Source organism: Oxyura jamaicensis, chromosome 4, assembly GCF_011077185.1.
Source record: "Oxyura jamaicensis isolate SHBP4307 breed ruddy duck chromosome 4, BPBGC_Ojam_1.0, whole genome shotgun sequence".
NCBI lineage: Eukaryota > Metazoa > Chordata > Aves > Anseriformes > Anatidae > Oxyura > Oxyura jamaicensis.
In genome coordinates this window covers 22,709,658-22,730,839 of record NC_048896.1, presented here as the reverse complement: position 1 = coordinate 22,730,839, position 21,182 = coordinate 22,709,658, and the positions used below count along the sequence as shown (strand labels likewise).

The 21,182-nt window shown below is 41.9% G+C and overlaps 1 protein-coding gene and 1 long non-coding RNA gene across 3 annotated transcripts in view; both read right to left on the bottom strand.

The window, feature by feature from the left end:
* Positions 1-16,798, bottom strand: part of SHROOM3 (shroom family member 3) — a 148,808-nt gene extending 132,010 nt beyond the window's left edge. The window contains exons 1-2 of one of the 2 annotated variants that reach the window (XM_035324141.1): positions 16,762-16,798; positions 13,057-13,178 (exon numbers count right to left, since the gene is read on the bottom strand). In XM_035324141.1, the coding sequence (XP_035180032.1) occupies positions 13,057-13,178; positions 16,762-16,798 (159 nt within the window). Of the gene's footprint in view, positions 1-13,056; positions 13,237-16,761 lie in introns of those variants that run through there. The other variant, XM_035324140.1, reaches the window with a different exon arrangement.
* A 35-nt stretch (positions 16,799-16,833) lies between these two features.
* LOC118166604 lies at positions 16,834-20,360 on the bottom strand. Its single transcript, XR_004750603.1, has 3 exons — positions 20,084-20,360; positions 17,028-17,096; positions 16,834-16,868 (listed from the first exon to the last, which is right to left on the bottom strand). It is a non-coding gene; the product is annotated as an uncharacterized LOC118166604 (long non-coding RNA).
* Between the last annotated feature and the right edge of the window lie 822 nt (positions 20,361-21,182).

The following is a 21,182-nucleotide window of genomic DNA, read 5'->3' as shown; positions in this document are numbered from 1 at the left end:
GGGTAGTTAAGAAAGGCGCATGCCTTTCCTTTCATTCCGTGTGATTATGTTGTGATAATGCCCTCTACAGACCTGTCCATCACTTGTGGGCTCAGGTCAGAGAAGCTCTCTGACCCGACCAGCTGGGTGACACAGGGCAAACAATGATGAATTCAGCCTCAGTTGATCTTGCCAGAAGGATCTCAGACTTGCCTGTTGAGCAGCTATGAGACAACCACACTTTCATTTTGTCCATCTTCTTCTTTTTTTTTTTTTTTAATTTATTTTGGATGGGGAGTTTGTGGGAATATGCACAGTTTGGAAAGGCACCATCTCTCATGTGCATACAGGTGTCTTTCTACCCCAGGCCTCCTTACCTAGCTCCCGGATTACCAACTTTTAGAAAGTGTATTCGTTCACACCTTGAACTGCTTGAACACCTACTCTGGCACAATAAACTTGCTTTGCAAATTTCTAGGTACTGCTACAGAAGATGGCCAATGATATCCCACAGATGGAGCTACTAGGGAGCTACTACAACACTGGCACTTGGATTCAATTCAATTCACCATTTTCAAATTATGCTAAAGAAAGCGGACAGACTCACTCTTGTATTGAGCTTGGCCTACAACAGGTTGCAAAAAGCACAAGGGAAGGCTGCAGCTTCCTGTGAATTACAAAGAAGGCTTAAAATTGAGATGACTGATGCTTGGGGCAGCCCTCCTAACTAAGCTCTAACTGTATGCTGTCACTATCCAAATGTTGTGAGCATACTAAACCTGCATGAAATCTTTTCTTTAGTCCTTTCCCCCTAACTCTCACATTTCTATTTTGTGTGCTAGCAGCTAGCTTTCTCTATCACTATTAAGCACTGATTTAAGAGAAGAGCATGCAATTGTTCTGTGGAGACCCCTCTAAATCCAGTTAGGTATTACCTTCCAGTTCTATATTCCAAAGTTTATTCTGACTGAACTCTGAAACTTTTGTTTGTTGGTTTGTTTATTGCATCCTGGCACTTTATGGGATTATAAACTATAAACACCCTCAGCAGACAGACCCCTTCATATATATATATATATATAAACGTACCAACTGCACCACAAGCACTGCCATCTGCAACCACCCTTACCTGCTCTAATTGAAGGAAAAATAAGATGGTGCTGCAGTTGGTATACAGTTTATCCCAACAACACTTTGGCTCACGGGATCACACCTTTGTTCTACTGAAATATGCCACTGACTGACCTTCTATTATATCTCATCACCAAAAGTCTGAATGTCTCACAGAGCAGGACTATCACACCCTCTCCACCTCAAAGTCTGACGGGTCAGTGGCTCAGCAGTGACTCAGAGGGAGCAGGCTATGCACTGAACCACTCTGTGTCATTTTTCGTTGCTTTCAAAGTCTCCCATCCAAGGACTGACACAGTCCAGCCTGTTAAGTTAATGCGAGCTGACAAGATCACAGCTCAAGAACAATAAAATATATAGAACAATAGATGCTTACCCCGGTTCTCTTCAGCTCCAACCAGCAGAGGGACCTTCTGTTTAAGCAGCTGATGAGATACACAAGAAGTCAAAGAGGTGCAGAGTCACTCAAATGCACTTTTGTTTCTGCTTCTCCTCCTAACTCTCCCAGTTCTATTGATGTGCTAGTGGCGCACTCCCTATCAATCCCCATTAAACATTGATATAAGCCACAAAAAGATTTTGGTGGTGGTGGACAAGGAATCCTCCAGACACAGTTCATTATTAATGTCTGATAACTGATAAATAACAGCCAGCCTTCAGGAAAACACACATTAAGGTTCTCCCTAATCATTTTTCTGTATGCTGCCAGTCTTCCCTTCTTAGAAAACCATTATACGTACAAGTTTCTCCACTCATACGGAGTACAGTCTCCCCCCAAGTCTTGCTGCCTTTCAACACCAGCCACCAGGACCTAGAGACAGAAGCATTTCCAGGTCTTTTGTTTACAGCGTGCTACCGCAGCAGACTAGACTGCATCTTACCCTTAGTCTTTATGTGGGTCACGAGAGGAAGTCAGACTCCAGCTTCCTTCCTAGCTTTACTGAAAACTCTGTACAACAACAAAGCTATGCCGTGCATGGGAAGAACAATTTTTAGATCTACTCCTTACTAATAGATGGGGACACAGGTGCTGCCTGCTAGAGTAAATTAGAGACAGACTCGTGAAGAAGCGCAAAGACTCCTTTTCCCAAAGTAGAAAAAAGTGTCAGTAAATCACAAATATGAAGTTTTCCAGCAAGCAGCATTGGGAAGGTGTACTGCTCTTTGCATCCCCTGCAGAACAGCACAGAAGGGTGCCTGGGTCCCTTGGCCAAACCCAATTACCATTGACTACGGTTGGAGCAAGAAGAGGACCTTGGTTTGGAAAAAGTGGCTGCTTTGCACTGTGGGGCAGGGATAGGCAGGGATACCCCGCTGTGCCTGTGGCTGACAAAGAGGTTAAGCTGCTGCTCATGAAGCTGTGAGGGCAACTTAATCCTCTACAACAACAGCCTGGTGCTAAGAAGCATCCACAGGCCTGGGGATAAGAGAAAGTGAAAACCCCTTCCAAGGGCATTCATCTCTACACCAGCCTTGTGTTTTTCCCCCTCACCCACCTCCTTCCCAGCCTGGTCACTCCAGCATTAGTTTGCATGGGCTGTCCGCAGAGACATAACAACAAGAGGTGTACTTGGAAAGCCTGCAGAAACTTCTTAGCTTGAAATCAGAACTGTGCTGAATCCCAGAAGAACAAACAATGTTTGAACTTGCCTCCCCAAAAGTGTTGTATTCATTGACTTGCAAGCATGGGGGAACAGTGGTAGTAATTTAACCTAGGGAAGAGTGCCAACAACTTATTTAATTGCAGAGTTTGTGCCAACACCACCACAATACAACTATTAATACAAGTCTGCAGTACAAGACTAATTCTTCTAACCTTTTGCTGTTGCCTTATAGTCAGGTCAGTGGCTGCATCCCTTCTGTGCTGACGCTATTCAGCAAACACTGGCAACTGATTTTAGGCAAACATGAAATGAAGCAGGGCAGGAGTTTGGAGGGGGCATCATTGATAAAACGAAGATCCCCCCATGACCCCACCCTTCTCTGTCCAAATGTTTCTCATTTCTTTCTCTGTTTCAAGTCTCTCTCTTGAAACTAGAAACGTGTTCTGCCATGTATGTGCTCCTGGAAAACAGCCAGATCTTTGGTCTGAATTCCATCAGCTCATTTCCCAGTTTCTATGAGACTGCATTTGAGTAATGTGGCGCTCTCTCAGTCCACTGGCAAGTTAGGTCATTGATCAATACATAAAAATCTGAGCTGTGACATTAGAGACAAATCCACTTTTCTGAACAAAGTGTTCATTTAAATAATGCATATTTTAACAGAAGAAAAAAAATAGTAATAACAGATCCAGCACTACCACAAGTTTCCAAGAATACAGTTATTCTGACAATTACGTGCCACTGCAAACATCTCTAAGTCCAATGTTACGTAACAAAACCCCAAGCAACAATTATTGAGGCAGTAAAGTCACTGATGCATTTGCAGATTCACTCACCCTTGCTTCACCCTTCACCCATTACTGTATTTATTTTTCTCCTATTTGTGTCTTGTGACTGTATCATAACTATAAATTCGGAAGTTAATTTTTATTGCACATATAAATAGCACAAAGGCGTCCCTAGTTTTCGACTGTGGCTTGCTGGCACTGTCAGGGTAGAAAAAAATAAATATTGATTACAAGCTGAACAGAACACAAAGAAAAATAGTTCTGTATGACTATGTTAACAGCTCATCAGAAATCAGTAGTTCTCTGTAGGTGTTGAGAATATTTCTGCAACATGCAGTGGACTGCATGCTCATTCAATTCTTCTGAAATAAACATGCCACAACACGTCATCTTCACGGATCCTGGAGACTCTTCTTGCCTGTTTCTGCTCCATGAAACTGTTTCCGCTTTGCACACTTTGAAATGGATCTGTTTGCCATTTCTTCAGCAGGTATTTCCATAATACTTTCATCTGTTTTATGTGATTTGACATTTTGCATTTATCTATGCTTCTAAAAGAAAAAAGTCATGAAAACCCTTCTAATTAATTGCAAGTGTGAAGATTTGGCATATTTTCTATGATTTTCAGAAAGTTGACTTCACTGGAAAGGCAAAAAAACCTGTAACAATGCTAACAAGAGCTGACCCCACGGATAATAAAAACCAATTGCCTGAAGACTTCAGCATCAAAAGCCATAATGTCAAGTTCAGAAAATGATGCAGTGCTGCTAATAACTATTGAAAAACAGCATCTCTTCTATCCCTACTGCCTGGTACTTGAAACATTTTAACTGTGAAGACTGACTGGACAAAACTGCTTAGGGCAGCACTGCACAATGTGTGACCGAAACCCTGTAGATCATGGAACGATGACATTTGTCAGCCAAACCTGTCATTCGCCGGCACGTCGGAAAATCCCCATTCTTGAGTGAGAATAGGGAATGGCTTTCAGGCCAGCAGATTATCTGGAGGGGTCTGTGGGAACTGCAGAACATTGCACCTGCCTGAAAAATGGCACCAACTCAGCACAAGACGTTTCCAGAGGGGAAAGTTAATATATGGGAGGAATGCACATAAATCCTGTTATTTCTTAATGGGATTTGGGAGCTTATTTCTCACCCTGCGCTTTGAAATGTATCACACAGCCTATTCTATTAATGAATTTAAGCACACTGATTTTCTTATCAGCAGGAATCATTCTTCACTGAGATTTGAATTATTTTTTTCGGCGGGATTTTTTAATGCAAGTGTGAAAAATTAGTTTTATGCTTGAATACCAGTTAGGATGTTAACAAGCTGTGTCCTGGATAAGCTGGTCTTGTCTGTTCCTGTTGTCCTTTTCCTAATTTCAATTGACCGAGAAACCTGGAATCATTTATTTATTTATTTTAAGCTCATGGCAAAGTAACAAGACTTGTGGAAACAGAGTTAGGCAGTGAGTGGCTGAAAATGGGAAGACCAGAAATCTACTCCCAGTTCAGCCACATGAATGAACCTACACTAGCTCCTCTCTTACATAAAACAAAATTAAGAAGGTGTTTTTTCACTAGGAGTGCAAAATATGATACACAGACACAGACTGCATTTTCACAGGGGGAAGATGCTTCCCAGCATTTAACAACTTCTGAACTGTGTCTCTTTAAAGAGCTGAGGTTCTGGCAAGTCCATCTGAAGCCATGCAGCCCGTATCTCCTTCAAATACAAGAACCTGGTAAATGAGCCAAATCTGAGGGTTTAAGTGGACATATAGAGACAGAAAGCCTTCGGGTGAGACACAAACACAGACATGACAGCCTATGTGAGACGAGATCATAAGGAAAAAGAGAAACATATTTAGTGCATTTAACGTGTACACTTCCTAAATTCTGTTCATGTGGCACAGACAAAAGCATCCTGCTCCAACAATGCAGAGTTTTCAGGGCAGCTCCAACTATCTAGCAACACGTAGCTCTGTCACTAGTGTGCGGTAATCTGGGCCACGCGAGGCTCCGATTTCCTCATCTCACATGGACTAAGCTTTGTCCTCTTCAGTCCCCACACTGGCAGGCATTCACAATGCAGAACACACTGCTGACTTCATAGAAGAAATCCATGATGTGAGGTTGATAGGGCTGGGTGCTGGGCAGCTAGAGGATGACAGGATCTTCCTACAGACAAGCTAGTCCTGATGCTGAATTGTGTTTTTGTATTATTAACTGGATATTCCTTGTTCCACGCATAAAGGCAAGTAGGTTCAGGTCAAAAAGGAAAGCACCCCGTAGGCAGGACCAGAAACGTAGCCTGCAGCCTCCAGAATGATGGCAGAATACCCAGCAGTTCCTGTTGTTTGTGCTCAAATCCAAAGCCTACTGCCTCAACTCTCAAGTGAGAAAGAGATTTGCCTCCTGGGTTGACAGACACCAACACATTTTAGGATTATCTGACACAGGTCTTGGGTGTTCTTTGTTGCCACCAGATGGTGATCCCCTCAAGGCTTTGGCTAGACACAAGTCAGTGGCAAAGACTTTGTGGTTCAGCGGTGTATTTCCAAAGGACTCTGTACATTTTTTTCTTTGATTTCCAATATTTGTTGGCAAGCCAATTACAGTTCAATTTATTTTCCCATTCAATAATCCCCCCAAATTTGAGCACTTTCTACAAAACAGATCCATGCTGGATTCATGCTTCACAGTTTGGAGATTTATCAAAAGATCCTGAAGGGAAGTACTGATGAAATTTGAGATTAGCTCAGCTCCAGCCATGTTATTGATGATGGATTTTCCTTCTATGCCTTGCACTCCCAAGAAATGTGGGAAAGGTTGAGTTTAGTGAAGCCTTTCACAAGCAACCATCTATTCTGCCCAAACACCGCTCTAAAGAGTACATTCTCTGGTTCTCATGCTAGGATCAGTGTAAACTTTATCTCTGATTATACCTGCTACAGCTAAGCGAACTAGGATATATGGCATTTTTCTGACTAATCTCTTTCAGGTAAGCTAAAGCCAGGGCAGGACTGATGAAGGCTCTATTTACTGATCCTAAGGATTACATGTTGTGTTTAATTACACACGATTCCTCTCTGTCCAGGAACCTGAGAAGAAAATATATTGTCTCTCATGCCTTTTTACGTCTTTGAAGGATGTTACACTGCATAGTCTTCTGCAACTCACAAAGTCGCGATACAGTAGTGCAAACTTGGTCTTTTAGAGGAGGGATTTCTGTGGGCTTGGACTGAAACTATGCAGAATGCGTTCATCTCCGGTAAGGAGGTAACCTAAAGCACGACTGGTCAAGTGGAAATAAACACCTGTCCGTCTGTCTCTACTCAGCATGCAAGTGTGGCATTTCCTGGGGTAATTTTATTCTGCATGCATGTTCATGAAAGTCACATGGCTGAGTTGCCTGTGAACCTCACAACTCAACTGTGCTGATCTTTGTTAATCAGGACAACCAAGGTAGTCCCAGCAGATGGGGTCATCGTGATGAATCACAGACCAACTGGCCCCATCAGACAGCAGATCTGCAACCTGAAAAGCTCCTACTGCCTTGGCTGGGGCAGCACCAGTGCCTAGCAAGCCACTGCTCCCATCAGTCAGTCGGTTTGTCTGCAATTGCTAATTCAGTGCTGTGGCATTGAACAGAAGTCTTTTTGTGCTAGGGAACGATTGGCAGCCTAATGGAGGGGGCTAACAATAGAAGCCTTTTCATCGAGCAATTCCCTAGCTTTAAGAAAAGGTAGAGGATCCTGTCCCCAGTGCTGGCATCAGCAGTCTTTGGTGAGGCCCTAATCTGAGCCCTGAGAAACAAGGACGAGTAGTGAGGAATCGCCTTCTGCTTTCTGGAACAATTACAGCATCAGTTCCCCTCTTCTCTGAAAGCAAACACCCACCCCATCCACATTTCCCTGTCATCTGGGATCAGGCAGCTGTCTTGTCTGTTACCAGCCTGGCAGAAGGATTATTTTGCACAACGAACCCCTCAGCTCACCAGCACACAACCACACCTTTCTCCAATGCAAAATGTAAAGGATATACCGGTGGGACAGGGAGAAGGAAATTGGGAAGAAGTCACTTCTGTTGTCCAAGCTGATTTGGTCCTTAATGTTTTTACTACAACCCAGAGGGGACGCCAGGCAGAGCTGCTTTCTGCTCACAGGACACCCTCTTGCCTGCCTCTGGACTAAGACCAAGTACAAGCAATCACGTTTTGGTTTAGTCCTGGGCAAACCATTGCCCACTGACTGCTTTTCCGCATGAAAACAAGAACTGAAGGAATAACAAACACGCCAGCTCTCCATGCCCTGTCAGATGATGTAGTTAAGAATCACCTTAGTGCTGATCTCTGGCTTATTACATACCATTCTTGTTCTGTCCTTACACATGAAGAACACATTTATAAGGACTTGCCATATTATGCACAGCATCCGTATCTACGGTCCTAGATGCTCTGCAAGAAGGCATGAGCGTAACAAGCTGCTTATGGCTTTGAAATGGATCTGTTCATCAACGCACTTGTAGCAGATTGGAAGATAAATAATGAAAATGAGCATTTTTAAATATTAACAACACAAAGGCCCTAAGCTATTCTAGGGCAGTAATGAGAAAAATAAAGTCTTATGTCTAGCCCAAAAAGAATAAACACAATAAGTTTCAAACAAACAAATCAAAAATTGGTCTTTTGGGTTTTGTTTTGTCAAGACTGCTGGAATGATTCTTGTGTGTCACTAAAAGCTCCAAGAGCTCACTCAGGTGAGATGAACAAGGCATCACCAACACAAATATTAGAGGAGCAGCACAGGCATGTGGGCCTCTTGGAGGACAGTCTGATCCAGCTGCTGTATGCACTGATTGCTAGAGGGCTATTCATTTCCCCAGAAACTGGATCGGGCTCTTAACAAGGTCTAAACACCTTACAAGAATCCACGACTATTTCTCAGGCTCTGTCCCAAGCTATTCCTATTATTATTAAACTTTTATTGCTTCCTACATCCCTGCTGAGAGGTAAACCTCAGAGTCTGTGTCATGCTTCTGGCATGAGGTCCCTGTAAATGACCTATCCTTTTGAGTTCAGGGAACCGATGAACTGCAGCACAGCATGTGAAAAGTGTTCCCACATAGCGGCTCTCCGAGAAAGGAGGCTTTAGATGCCTTAATTCTTAGGCAAGAGAAACAACTCTTTTGTTAATATCATCAACATGGAGCTCAAAATAAAAGCACGTTTCAGAGGCCTGTAACAACCAAAGCTACTCCAAAGGTTTGTGCGTAGCAATGAGAAAGTGACCGTGGAAATAGATCGCCTGGCCCCAGAACAGTTGATACTGAATAATGTTTATTACCTTGAAAATTCTCACAGCAAACCAAGAGGGAATAAACACTTCTGTTCCCAGATTGCCTTTGGTGCCTAATGCGGTTGGCACTTTCATTTTAGTAATATTGCTCTTACTGAAAAAGATGAACCAACGCAGTAATATGCACGTTTTCATCTGTGCATGCTTATGGTTTTGAGACCAAAGGAAATCAGGTTCCAGTTCAGCATTCGGTATCAACAGCAATCACTTGTGCATTTCTCATGACATTCCTGGTTCCAGGTCAAGACACCATTTATTTAACAAGATTTCCACTGTGAGCAAATCTCCTCAAATCAGAGACAAAATTACATGGTTCTAAACTACAAAACTGGCACAATCAGAAAAGGAAATAAAAAGGAAGATGAGCAATATGAACCATGATCTGAAAACAGAGGAGTGGAGCTCATTACTAGGGATTTCATTTCTACTGTTTCTGAAGTATTACTGACGTTTTATATAAATCTCGTATTACCTTTTAAACACTAATGTATAGAAGAAGAAAACTGTGATTTTACATAAAGGAAAGTAATAAAAACTTGACAATCTTCTTGCCAAAGGAATATTTGATAACCACAAGTAGCAAGTTTTCTTGAGATTTAGGCTGGATTCTTTGAGGTCTGCAAATTTGCAGAGTTCACTCAGCTGGGAAAAATTTAACATAACATGCTCATTCTGGAGTCTCTTTCCTCCTCCCACCAAAGCCTTTTTCCTCTTCACCTCAGGAGGACATTTATTCCTTTCAAAACATGGGGAGAAACTGTGAACACTTCTAAGTAAAGAATTTGATTGACAGCTATTCTCTAAGCTCATATAAATGAGGAATTCTTCCCAAGGAGGAATGTAAGACCATAGTTCCCTTTCAAATTCTCACCTACACAATTCCCTGATAATGTGTTTAATTCCACAGAATCAATACAAGAGGCAAATCACATTCTCTTAATTTTCATCCTCTGCTCCATCTTTTTGGATGCTGTCCCACTGCTAACCATTAACATTCTCATGCTGATTTAGGTACCGATCTTTGGACATGCACTTGGGAAAAAGAATATCCAGCTGACATTTTTTTGCTCATTCTTCTAACCTTTCCTGGCACAAAATAAAATGTTGGGGAAATTCCACAAAGCTTGTTTCTCAGGATCCCTCACAACCTTGTGCTTAGGTGGCACATCAGGAATACCACACACAATCCTAAAGTGCTATGGCCCGACTAGCAGCGCCTGAAAACAAAGGGAACTTCCTTAGGCTCCCAAGATGGCAAAGTGCTGTTCTAGGCCAGTCAGTACCCTGAATCTCCATCTCGCTGACAGCATTAGCATTTCCAAGTTTCTTTTTATTGAAAATGAGTATGTTCTTTTAACTGCCCTACATAGAATCATGAAGTACTATGATTCTGCAGCCTTTGCGTGAAGAGTTGTTTATAGTCAGTCAAGAAACAAGACAGGAAAAAAGAGGGACTGTCAAAGCACCTTCCTACACGGAGAGGGGAAAACACAGGTCAGTTGTAATAAGTTTATTTACGGTCTGTCCTCTACCTCCAGCAAAACACATTCAGAAAAGGCCTGTGCTGAGGACTTGGAAGTAACCATCATGAGACTTACAGGCTTGTCTTTCCACAGGGAAAAAAGAAGAGTGTTAGCTTATAAAGGTCATCTGTTCTAACTACCTAAATTCATGATTGCTGCACAACCAATAATTCTGACAAGTTGATTAAGTCTTGGTTCCATAATGTGCTGAGCATCATGGCTGATTCAGCAAAGCATTTACTAGCATGTTTAACTCTACATGTGCCTATCTGTGCACTCAACCACATACACACCAAGCAATCGAGCTGCCTTGTTGCACAGGAGCACTGCAACACATCTATAGCAAGGTAACTTTTGCTGAGAGGCTGTAGGTAACTTGCTCTTAGTTCAAAGAGCTGCCAGAAGTATAGTAACCAGACTAAAACTGTTGTTTTAAGTCATGTTGCAAGCTTTCAAAGGTACCAACTTCAATATTTACTTTAATCTAAATTGTTATTAACACTAAGGTCGTTTAACACCACTTTGTCAATGCAAATAGATCCTTAAGCAGATGTAAATATTATTTATTCGCCAGAAAAGAAACCTGAAGCAAATAAAATTCCTTCCTTAATTCTGAATAATCAGAAATCAAAATCTGACATCCACATTTTTTAAATTTATAGGTAACATTAATTAGAATTGTTGGATCATTCCTAGAGCTGTACCTGCATATGTACTGCTACCACTCTTGCATAAGTCCAACAGGATCTGACCTGTAGTATGGTTCAGTTTTTTGTTTCCCCCAGTTCCTCATTAATTCCCAGAAGAATATTGAATTAGCCTAATGACTGATATGAGATTCGATTCTTCCTGAACAGTGCCTAGTGAATTCACACACGAGAATTCAAACACAAGAAGAAATGAGTTTTCCAGCTGAAACTGGAAACCAAAAAGCAGCTATAGGTGCTGTGCATATTCTAGGGTGCACAGTATCTACTCACAAGCTTTTCTTCAGCTGTCACCAATGCATGAGCAAAACAACATAATGTCAACATTGACAGCACAAACCTAGCATCAGCTACAAGTTTAAAAAAAATACACATTTCTGCAGTGCTTTTCACAGAAGGCAGGCACAAGTCAGAGAGCTCCCAGTGGCACCACGCACACTCCAAGCATGTTTGACATTAAGGGGCCTCGTTGTTGTGGAAACCAAATCCCATAGATTAATTAATGTTCAGCAGCCACAGCCATCTCTCCTCCTCTCTCCTCCTTGCTCCCAATTAAAAAAAGGGAGAGTGGCACTTTTTACACTGAAAAAAAATGTAAAAGTCAAAGGAAACTCTCAATTTCCTCACAAATGTAGAACGCTACCAAAAAGAGTGAAAAATCTGACAGAAGTATTAGTCCTTCTCATTTATAAAATGAAAAATATAAGACCATTTCAGAGAGGCTAGTTTTGCTTCCTGTGGCTATGCCAATCTCCAATGAAGTCCTGCAAGAAAGACGATTATGTGAAATTTCTAAAATTCCTTTAAGATGAAACAACTTTTATTGGAAGTCCTTTTTTTATTTCAACATGTATATGGCACAAACTACAAGTAATTTATTTCAGGTGAACTATTCAAGTGATTGACAGTTTACATGTGAGTGTGTTTGCGCAGTCAGTTGCGGGATTTGAATAAAAGTGAGTATCAGCATTTTCTTCCAGTTGACATCAGTTGTTATCCTCTGAATTCCCCACATGTCCCAGTTTACATGAGGGAATGAGATCAGATTAGAGTGCATATGCACCTAGCAGCTCACCACATAAATGCGTACTATAAACAAGAAGAATGCACCAGACAGATAACATAAAAGTGAAACATAACAGCCTCTAGAGGTTAAATTTCAGTATTACCAAAATCCTATTTTCAAAACAGTTTTAGGGCCATAGATAAAACCTATTTCAGTATTCATAGATTCAATTTCATGCTTTTGAAAACCCATTGTCTTAAAGATCTGCATCTTCAGGTACCTGATTACTTTTTAAAGCTCAGTTCTGATGAGAATGAGGAACTTTCTCTCATTTGTTTCTCGAAATATCCTTGTCAGCTAGAACACAAATCTTGAAGATGTACCACGCTTATAAGATAGTAAGTAGAAAGTACATAGCACAAGTAAACTGCTAACATAACGTATATGCATACCAGATAGGAATAAGTATTCATTATTATTCTTCTGTTTCTCCACACAAAGTTCTTATTAGCTGACATCACATCATGTGATGAGAAGCACTTATTTTCTTTTCTCTTCAGAAGAGGCTGTTATGGATTACCAAACGTGCTCAAATATGCTATGATTTCATGACATGAGATGACTGCATCACCTCATGAAAAGGAAATCCCCTTCTCCCATTCATAAAGAGGGTGAAGTGAAATAAATAGAGCCAATTTCTAAAATCAAAAATATTTCCTGTGGGACAAAATCTGTATTTTGATAGTTAAACAATGCTGAGAGCTCTCACGTGCTGCTCAACTAGGTAGCTCCTGAGCAAATCTACTGACTTCACTAGGTGCTCGAGACATTTGAAAACCAAGCCAAACACAGTGCCCAACAGTTTCAGGGTTATTTTACAACTCTTGCTCTTTAAATCAGGCACACCTCCTAACTTGTTAGCATTTTATTTTAAATAAAAAATATATATGTACCTTTGAGATGATTAATGGCTCCCCATGCTCCAGTCCGCCTTTCAGTGTGAATCCCCATGGAGCGCCTCCCTGAAGCAGTGCCTCCAGGTAGATGTATCTTCCTTTACGGGCAATGCTGGACTCTGAAGACGATATGCCAGTGTTAATGTTGTCTAACATCCTCATCTGTCCTATCACATACTCAGTCAGATACAAAACCCACTCAGGCAATCACAGATCAATGAAGTTGCAAATTAAACTCCTCAGAAGCCCACCACAAGTCATCCCTAAACACGTGAAACAAGAAGTGGCTGACACGGATAGTTTTTCTTCAGAGCTGGAGTCCAAGGTGATGGGCTAGAGACATTTCCCACCAACATTTCAGCATGCTGCTTCTCCTTCAGAACCACGACTTTTTACTGCTGTTCCAGCACTCTGCTTTTCCCATTCCTAGGTATCCTAGGCATGATAGCTTCGTTAAGATTTATCTTCCTGTCCTCAGTATATCAAATTTAAGTTTCTTAATACATGGGTACAATTAGAAAAAAATGGTTAGATATTTAAAAGCCATTGGCCAGCAAATTGCCAAAATCCAAACGAATGCTTCATTTGTGATTGATTATCAGTCTTTTCTTCCTTTCTGCGTGCAATTTACCATTACAATGGCCTTTTTGCCTCAGCCCACTGCACTAGAAGAATGGAAGCGTCTTCTCCCTCTCACGCTCTCGCTCTCGGTTACTCTGTCCACTTACTTCACAATTTTCTAACTTGTCATAAAAAAGGCTGGGGGAGGCGGAGAGAAAAAGTCCATCCTGAAAACTATTTAGAGGGGTTTCAAATGTGAAATAACCCCACATTTATTGGATTGAAAAACGCAAAAAGTCTATCAGCAAAACTGGAGAAACAGGTGAAATTAATCCTTTGGGAAAAATGTTAAGAGGATAGCTGAGCTCTTTTCATTTTCTGTGCTCTCTCCAATGATCTGCCAGAGCTGCAGCAGCTACTGCTGCAATGAGAGAGGGTGAGGAAGTGTGTGTGTGTGTGTGTGTGTGTGTGTGTGAAAGAGAGAGAGAGAGAGAGAGGGAAGGCAATGGATTAAGGCAAGAAAAGCAGCGCTGCCCAATTGTGCACATCAAGCATGCAACTATAAAATGCAGTGTGCAAAAGCTGGGGCTTACTCTTTTATCATGCCTCCGGAAACCACCATCTTTCCATTGTACTTGTCAAGGAATAGTAACAATGCAAACTGCCAGTTGCTGAAAATACAGTGGATCTGTTCCAAATCAACACAGTGGAGCAGTGCAAATAATTTTATTCTCATCAAGTGCTTTTCTTCCACATGGTACCCATCAATTTTAATGGACTTACTTGCTTTCCTCCAAACACTGTGTTGACCGTGTTTTCCCAATATGTGAAATAAGAACCAATGGCAAGAAGTTAGGATATTGTTCTGAATGGAGGCAGTCACCGTTACGTAGAACTTACAACTGTGTATGTGTCTATCCACGTGCATTTAGGCTCAGTCATTTGTCTCATCGCTAAAGCAGGTGTGGACTTCACTCCTAAAACACACCACTAGAGGTGTTCACAAAAACTTCCACTTTGTATCTGCACTTGAACAGGCTGATGGAGAGGGCAGCCCACAGCCCACTCCCTTTCCTGCTTCTGTAGCTGAGTAAACAAATACAGGCAGTGCCTCAAAGGTGCCCACACTTCTGTTCTCACAGCCCCTGGGATGTGCTCGGGCTTTGAAAGCAGTGAAGATCTTGTGTTAACAAGCCCATAATGAATGCTACTGTGTTCAGACTCTGGCCATGGGGAAAGAGCTTTGCAGCTTTAAATCTAAAACCAAAACTCTCCACATTAGTTCACACCCTTCATACTGCCCTATTCCAAACCCCTTTAGGATGCAAGAGTTTCCCTACAGCCTTTTATTTGTCCCGTGTGTCCCAGCTCTCATTCCCAATCGCCAAGAGGAAGAACAGAGAAAAGAGGCCCCCTCCCTCGTTTTTCATGGTAGATGATCCTCCATCCTTGCTTATATTGAGCTCTGTTGTTCCCTCTGCTTCCCTCCCAGGTGCTGATTTTTCATTAGCTTCACATCATGGTCAGTCTCACAGATTGCTTTTATCGAGAACTCACCCTTTATACTGTCTCAAATCAGGTTTCTGTAGTTTCAAACACTTCTAGTGTTTCAATGTAAAAACCTTCATTTCAAGTCCCTACAATGAGCAATTCATTTCTGTCCCTTGACAGGCCCTGCAGAGACAGGCTAAGGCTCCAAAACCTGCTTCTTGAAGCCATACATCCTCCTATCCATAACCATCAAGACTATTTAAGACCATGTGAGAACATGCCAGTCTGTTAACAGGCTAAGGTAGTCTGGGTTATATCCATTTCCAAGAAAAGATGTTGTCAGTACACCTAATGTTTGCAGATGCCAAAATTCCAATAGGAGCTGTATTATGGTGCTGACAGTGCTTGGTGTTTTACCATCATCTTTTCTGGGTTACCATCATATGCTGCTCAAGTACTGCAATTCATTTTGGGTGCTGAATACAACAACCAAAATACAACATTTTTGTCAATAGCACCATGAAATTTCAGCTTACCATAATAAACCAAATTGCTGCTGTATTACTAGAACTGTGTGTTTACTGTCTCCTGAGACACCCCTACTGCTTCCACATTTACTAGTCCCTTCAGTCCTACATAATGCTATTGCAGCTCTAAAAAGGTTAACATACATTTGCTTACATAGATCAGAAACCCATGAGCAGCTAAGAAAAAGGTTTGATCAACAACTCAAAAAGGGCTGCCAGATACTGGTCTGCATTCTCAGCAGTCTCTCATTCACAGAGTTAAAAATTGTCAAGTGCTCGTAGAAACCAATTCCCATCTATGACATCCATACATTTCTTACTGAGAAAATTACCTGGGCCGTTTCTACAATGCTTACCTCGCTGGGAACACCCAAAGAAATCAAGAAGAAGCAAGAGATTTTTGGAATACTAGAGACTGTGGCCCCACCCTCCAGTGTAACTTTTTGCCAGACTCAGTACACAGAGTGTACTGTACACAATCATTTCAAAGTCTTAAATAAAGCCCTTCCCCCGCCCCCCCCCCCCCCCCCCCCCAATTTGCCATTGGCAAGAACCTCACATTGCCCAAGTATTAAGGAATTCTTCTCTGAGAAGTCTCTCTCAGAACACTGTTGTCACAGTGCAATACACAAATACACAGACGTGGATTCAGGAAAGTGCTGCCCACACAAAATAAAATGCAAATTAAAATTCTGAAGGTTTTCGATGTAAGAGAAAATAAATTTGGTATAGAGTCATGTCAGAACCCTTTTGCTTAACTGTCATGTATTACTCTGGTAAAGCAGGAGAAATTGCCATTGATTTCACTTCTCACAGTTTGAGATCACACCCTATAGTTACCATCAATAAAGGTGTTGCCTCTTTGCTGATGGCTGCCCTCACTTTTCCCAAATTTCTTCAGATATTGCAAGTTTATTTTGCAAATGAAAAAGTTCATTGGAGCAACACTGCCACCATCCGCTGCCCTCTAGCTAACACACTGTTTTTTTGTTGAGTTACAAGAGTTTAAGTTGTCTTTATCGATTTACATGCAAACATTTCACAAATTAGTTAGCAAGCATTTACTTTTCGGAAAGAAAGAAAAAATTCTACAAAGTATTCAGGGAAGTGCTATTAATCCTACCTGGGTCCATCAGCTGGCATGTCAGCAGGTTAAACATAAATCTAGAAATCAAAAAAAGAAAATTTAGCTCCCAGTGTTGAAGATGCAGAGGACCTAAATCTGCAGGACTGAACAAAACAAGTGTTAGAAGGCACAACTCTCCTGAGTCAACCCAGGATCCCTTAAGAAGCAAGTCATGCCTTCCTGGGGTAATGGTTCTCTTGAAGGTTAGGTAACCTAATAAGTTACAAACATCTAAATAGAAAATACTTTTTTTCTACGCTTACCTCCCATCAACCTGAGCTGATCCCATAGCACATCCATCCACTCAACTCCAAAAAATGTTTGTTTGGCATCTGAAAGGAGAAATGGTGGGATGGACCATAAGTTAAGCCTCTGTATGGCCAAAAAAGGGGGATTACAATCAACTACCAACATCAAAAGCTTGTTTCTGGAGAGACATTCCTGGAGCTAAATGGAGAAGCTCTGCTCACATTGCAGGATGGATTTAAGTCCAGCTCCCTCCCAAGCTACAGAATAAGCCTGCTTTCCTGGGCAGGCCTAACATAGAATATAAAAATCAGAGAATGAAAGGAAAGAACAAGGCTGAGAAACAGAAGGAAACTGCAGAGTACAACAATCCATGTAGATCTTATGTCGGTCAAGATACCTGCCTTTGAAGACTGGGGAAAAAATAAAAATAAAAATCTTTGGTGAACAAAAAAAAGTCTTTCCAGATAATATTGTCTCTAGCACAGAACAGTTTGAGGTCCCTCTGTTACTCAAAGCAAACTGAAAAGTAACTACGAGGAATGACGAGTAATTCTGCTCCTCCGAGGGGAGCACAACTTCCATCACAAGTGAAGAAGATGAATTCAGGGTATATAAATTCAAAACTGCTGATTTTTCTCTCTGCATCTGAATTTTCACCTATCTGATGGGCATTGATAAAAGCTCTTTCATCAAGGGCTTTATCAATGACCTTGATGAAATAACTGCTTGAATCAGGAACCAAGAATCAATAAAAAGGCTAATCACAATATAGCACCAAAAATTTGCAACATGTGAGTTGTTGTTACGTATGGCATTGTAACTGCAACACCCCTGAGGACATTTCAGCAGTAGCAAGCCCTGAATTCCTATATAGTACCATAATGTTTTCCAGAAAAACAGGCTCAGTTTGCACTCTGAATGCAGTAATTTATCAGGATGCACAGAAGTAGGCACATCACAGATGTCTTCATTCTAACACTAAATTTCTATCAGATTACATGAATATACGAAATTATCCAGTATTATTAGCAACGGCTAAAGGGGTTTCCCTTGTTGTGGCTCAGTTACAGACTTTCTAAATAAAAAGAGGGAAGCACAAAAGGCTTGGGGAAACCATCACCTCATTTAATTGAGCAATTGTGTGGTGCTTATCTATATTGTGCCAGACTGCGGGCACAATCAGACAACTTCAACACATACCCACCTTCTGGGATAAGAGATCTTTGTGCCAAACTATTTCTTGCAACTGCTTCTTGCAAAATGGATGACAGCTGAAGTCACCAAAGGCATCAGAGCATATCACAGCAAGCTGTGGTAACATGGACCTCTACCTTGAGCTCATCATGTGAAGTGCTGGAAAATTCTGCAGATATTTACATTTGATATATAGGATATGAAAAAAACATGGCAGGTGGGTATTTTTTTTTGTTGTTCAGATAAATTATTTTTACAGCTATTTTTTTCTCCTCAAAAATAACTTTATTATTTAACAAATAATGCCTTGAACCCCATCTGAAATGGATGGTGGGTATAGCCCAGGTATTTTAGGGTAAGAGCCTCAGCTAGCATAAATTATTTGACTACTTTCCTCTGAAGCTTTATACCTCATGCACAGCTCATAGTCCCCTCTGGGGGGGAATTATTTTAAACACCAGAATTATATATTTGCAGCTTACTAACAAACCTGTGATTATTCTTAATTTTCTTAATTCTCTCTCTCTTTTCTTAATATTCTTAATTCTCTCTCTCTTAAAGAGAGAGAGGAGTAATTCAGGAATTGCAACCTAACAAGGTTACCTACTCCCTATGCGTGAGTAGTGTTTCAGGGGTGGTAGGGGGAAGCAGCAGGACCACGAGGATGGGGTGCTCAGGACTTCAATTTCCACAAAACGACTAAGGGGAAGAAAGCAGGGAAGCACCTGCACTCAGGAGAGGTGCTGCTCTGCAAAACACCAAAGCCCTAAGGGGGAAAAGGGATCAAGTTCCCCCACCAAAGGTGGGAACGTTTTCAAAGATACTTACGGAGAACCCACGGCCTGGATGGGGCGTTTACTGGCTGCCCTTCCTGCACAAGACCGCCTCCAGAGGAGGAGTTTGTCTCTTAGGCTACAGACTCCAGCCGAGGGGCTGGGGTAACGGGCAGGTGTCTACCGAAGCTCCTGCTGATTTGCGGAAAGTCAGGGGGATAGTCCACCAAAATAGTTGGGGGATAGTCCACCAAAATCGTGCACGCCTGACCTGGCAACTTGCCTTGGTTATATGCCCTAAAGAGTTACATGTGCTTGAAATTTCATAATGTGCCTATACATATTCATAACCTGTCCCTGCTTCATATTAAAATTAGCTTCAAGGAGTCACTTCTGTAAGCTCCTCTCATCTGTGCTTGTGTAGTGTCTCCTGGTGGTGGTCATAGGGGGTTGTGAGGATGAAGGTTGGTGACTCTTCCTTGTCACCACTAGTTGACCTCTTTCTTGTCTTTGCGCAGACTCAGTTGCTCCTTGGTTCTTGTCCATCTGCAGGACCAGTTTCTGCCAGTTCCTTAAGATAGGCTCACGCTCTTATTAAGAGACTGACCTTGGTAAGGGGCCCAAGGCTTCTTGCTTTAGTTAATTTGCCCAATGCACCATGGTTAGCAAAGACACTAAGTAGCATCCTAGTTTAATGCTGTCAGTACCTTTGAATAACTTGGTAAGAGTTATATGGTCTGTTGAAATTTGTATGTTCGCTCCTAAAACTGAGATCCAAAATAGGACAATTGGCCACCTGATTTCCCGTACTGATCATGTGGTGGCTGTGCACCCGTTCTCCCAGCAAGAATGGCAAATACCAGTCAGGCCATTACCTTCAGGAAGTGAAAACCATTTTATCTCTGAGAAGTCTGGTGCATAAGTCAGAAGACTTTGATTTTACTCCTGACCTAGCTTTTTGGTGGGACGCTTTTGGCTTCCCAAGGTTTTCTCTGGCAGGAGGAAGGTTCCTCAGTCTGACTTCTCCCTTCAAGCTCATAGCCAGCCCCCACACCACGATGCCGCAGACCTTTCCCTGCCCCTTTGATTGAGAGAATTTTTACCTCCAGCCTCGAACGTGGGGCCATTAAACCTTCCTTCATCATCCAGTGGCCATGAAGGCAGCTTGGCTGTTCCAGTGCCCCCACAGCAGGAGAGAAATTGCTGCCTGGGACCAGGGGGCTGCTGTACACAAGCAGCCATTTTGTGGTGGCTGGACGAAGCGCTGGCCTGGAGATCTCCTCATGGTGGTCAGGTGTTGCAGCCCTTCTGTCGCCGAGGCAAAGCAGGTGTAGAGCAATTGCTAAAAGGGCAGATTCCTTCCTGGGGAGGAGGCAGAAAAAGGGGCAAGGTGACTCTCCTCACTTTGAGGATGTGGTCTTTTTGAAAGGATGTAGCCAGCACCTGCACTGATGAGGTTGAGGGGAAGAAAAAGAAAAAAAAACCTTGGAGGAGGTGTGTGCACAGATAGGAAGGGCTGGAGCGTTCCAAGGGTGGCCAGATAGCATTGGGTCTCCCTCATTGCTCGGCAGGGAAGGGGCAGGTGGTAGCCTGGGGCGGCCATTTTGTGTGTGCTTGCCCCCCACCAAAATGGCACTGCCCATAGCTCCTCCTGGCCTCTGTCCTCACCACACAGAAAATATGGGGAGCCGTGATGGTTCTCTCTGGTTTAGGAAAAACTGTCCTGGCAGGAGCTGTTAATCACAATCCCAAAACTCTAGATACACAAATTGAGTCTGTGTGCTTTGGTCTTCCACCAGACCTCAGTTTTTATTCTGGACATACCTGCAAAGCAGTTATGTGAGGAAAAAGATTGTCTTGAGCCAAGCAGGTTGGGATAAATTACATTTGGAGATGAGATGAGGGCAGATATTTATAGAAATGTGGTCTTCGCTGTTTCTTGCAGAAATAGTACCTCGAAATGTTATAAGAAGGTGACAGTATATATGATTTACCACTTAATTATTGAAAAACTTAAGATGATACCATGTATTTATAAAACTGTGCATCTGTGTTCATCCAGATAAAACAAAGCCTGAGACTTTATGAAGGAGAGGAATTATCTACCTCAATATCCTTGAATTTTTCCTAGTTAAAAGTAGAGGAACAGAATTCATTTTTATGACATAAAGTTGGTTCTTAACGTACTAGGAATTAATATGT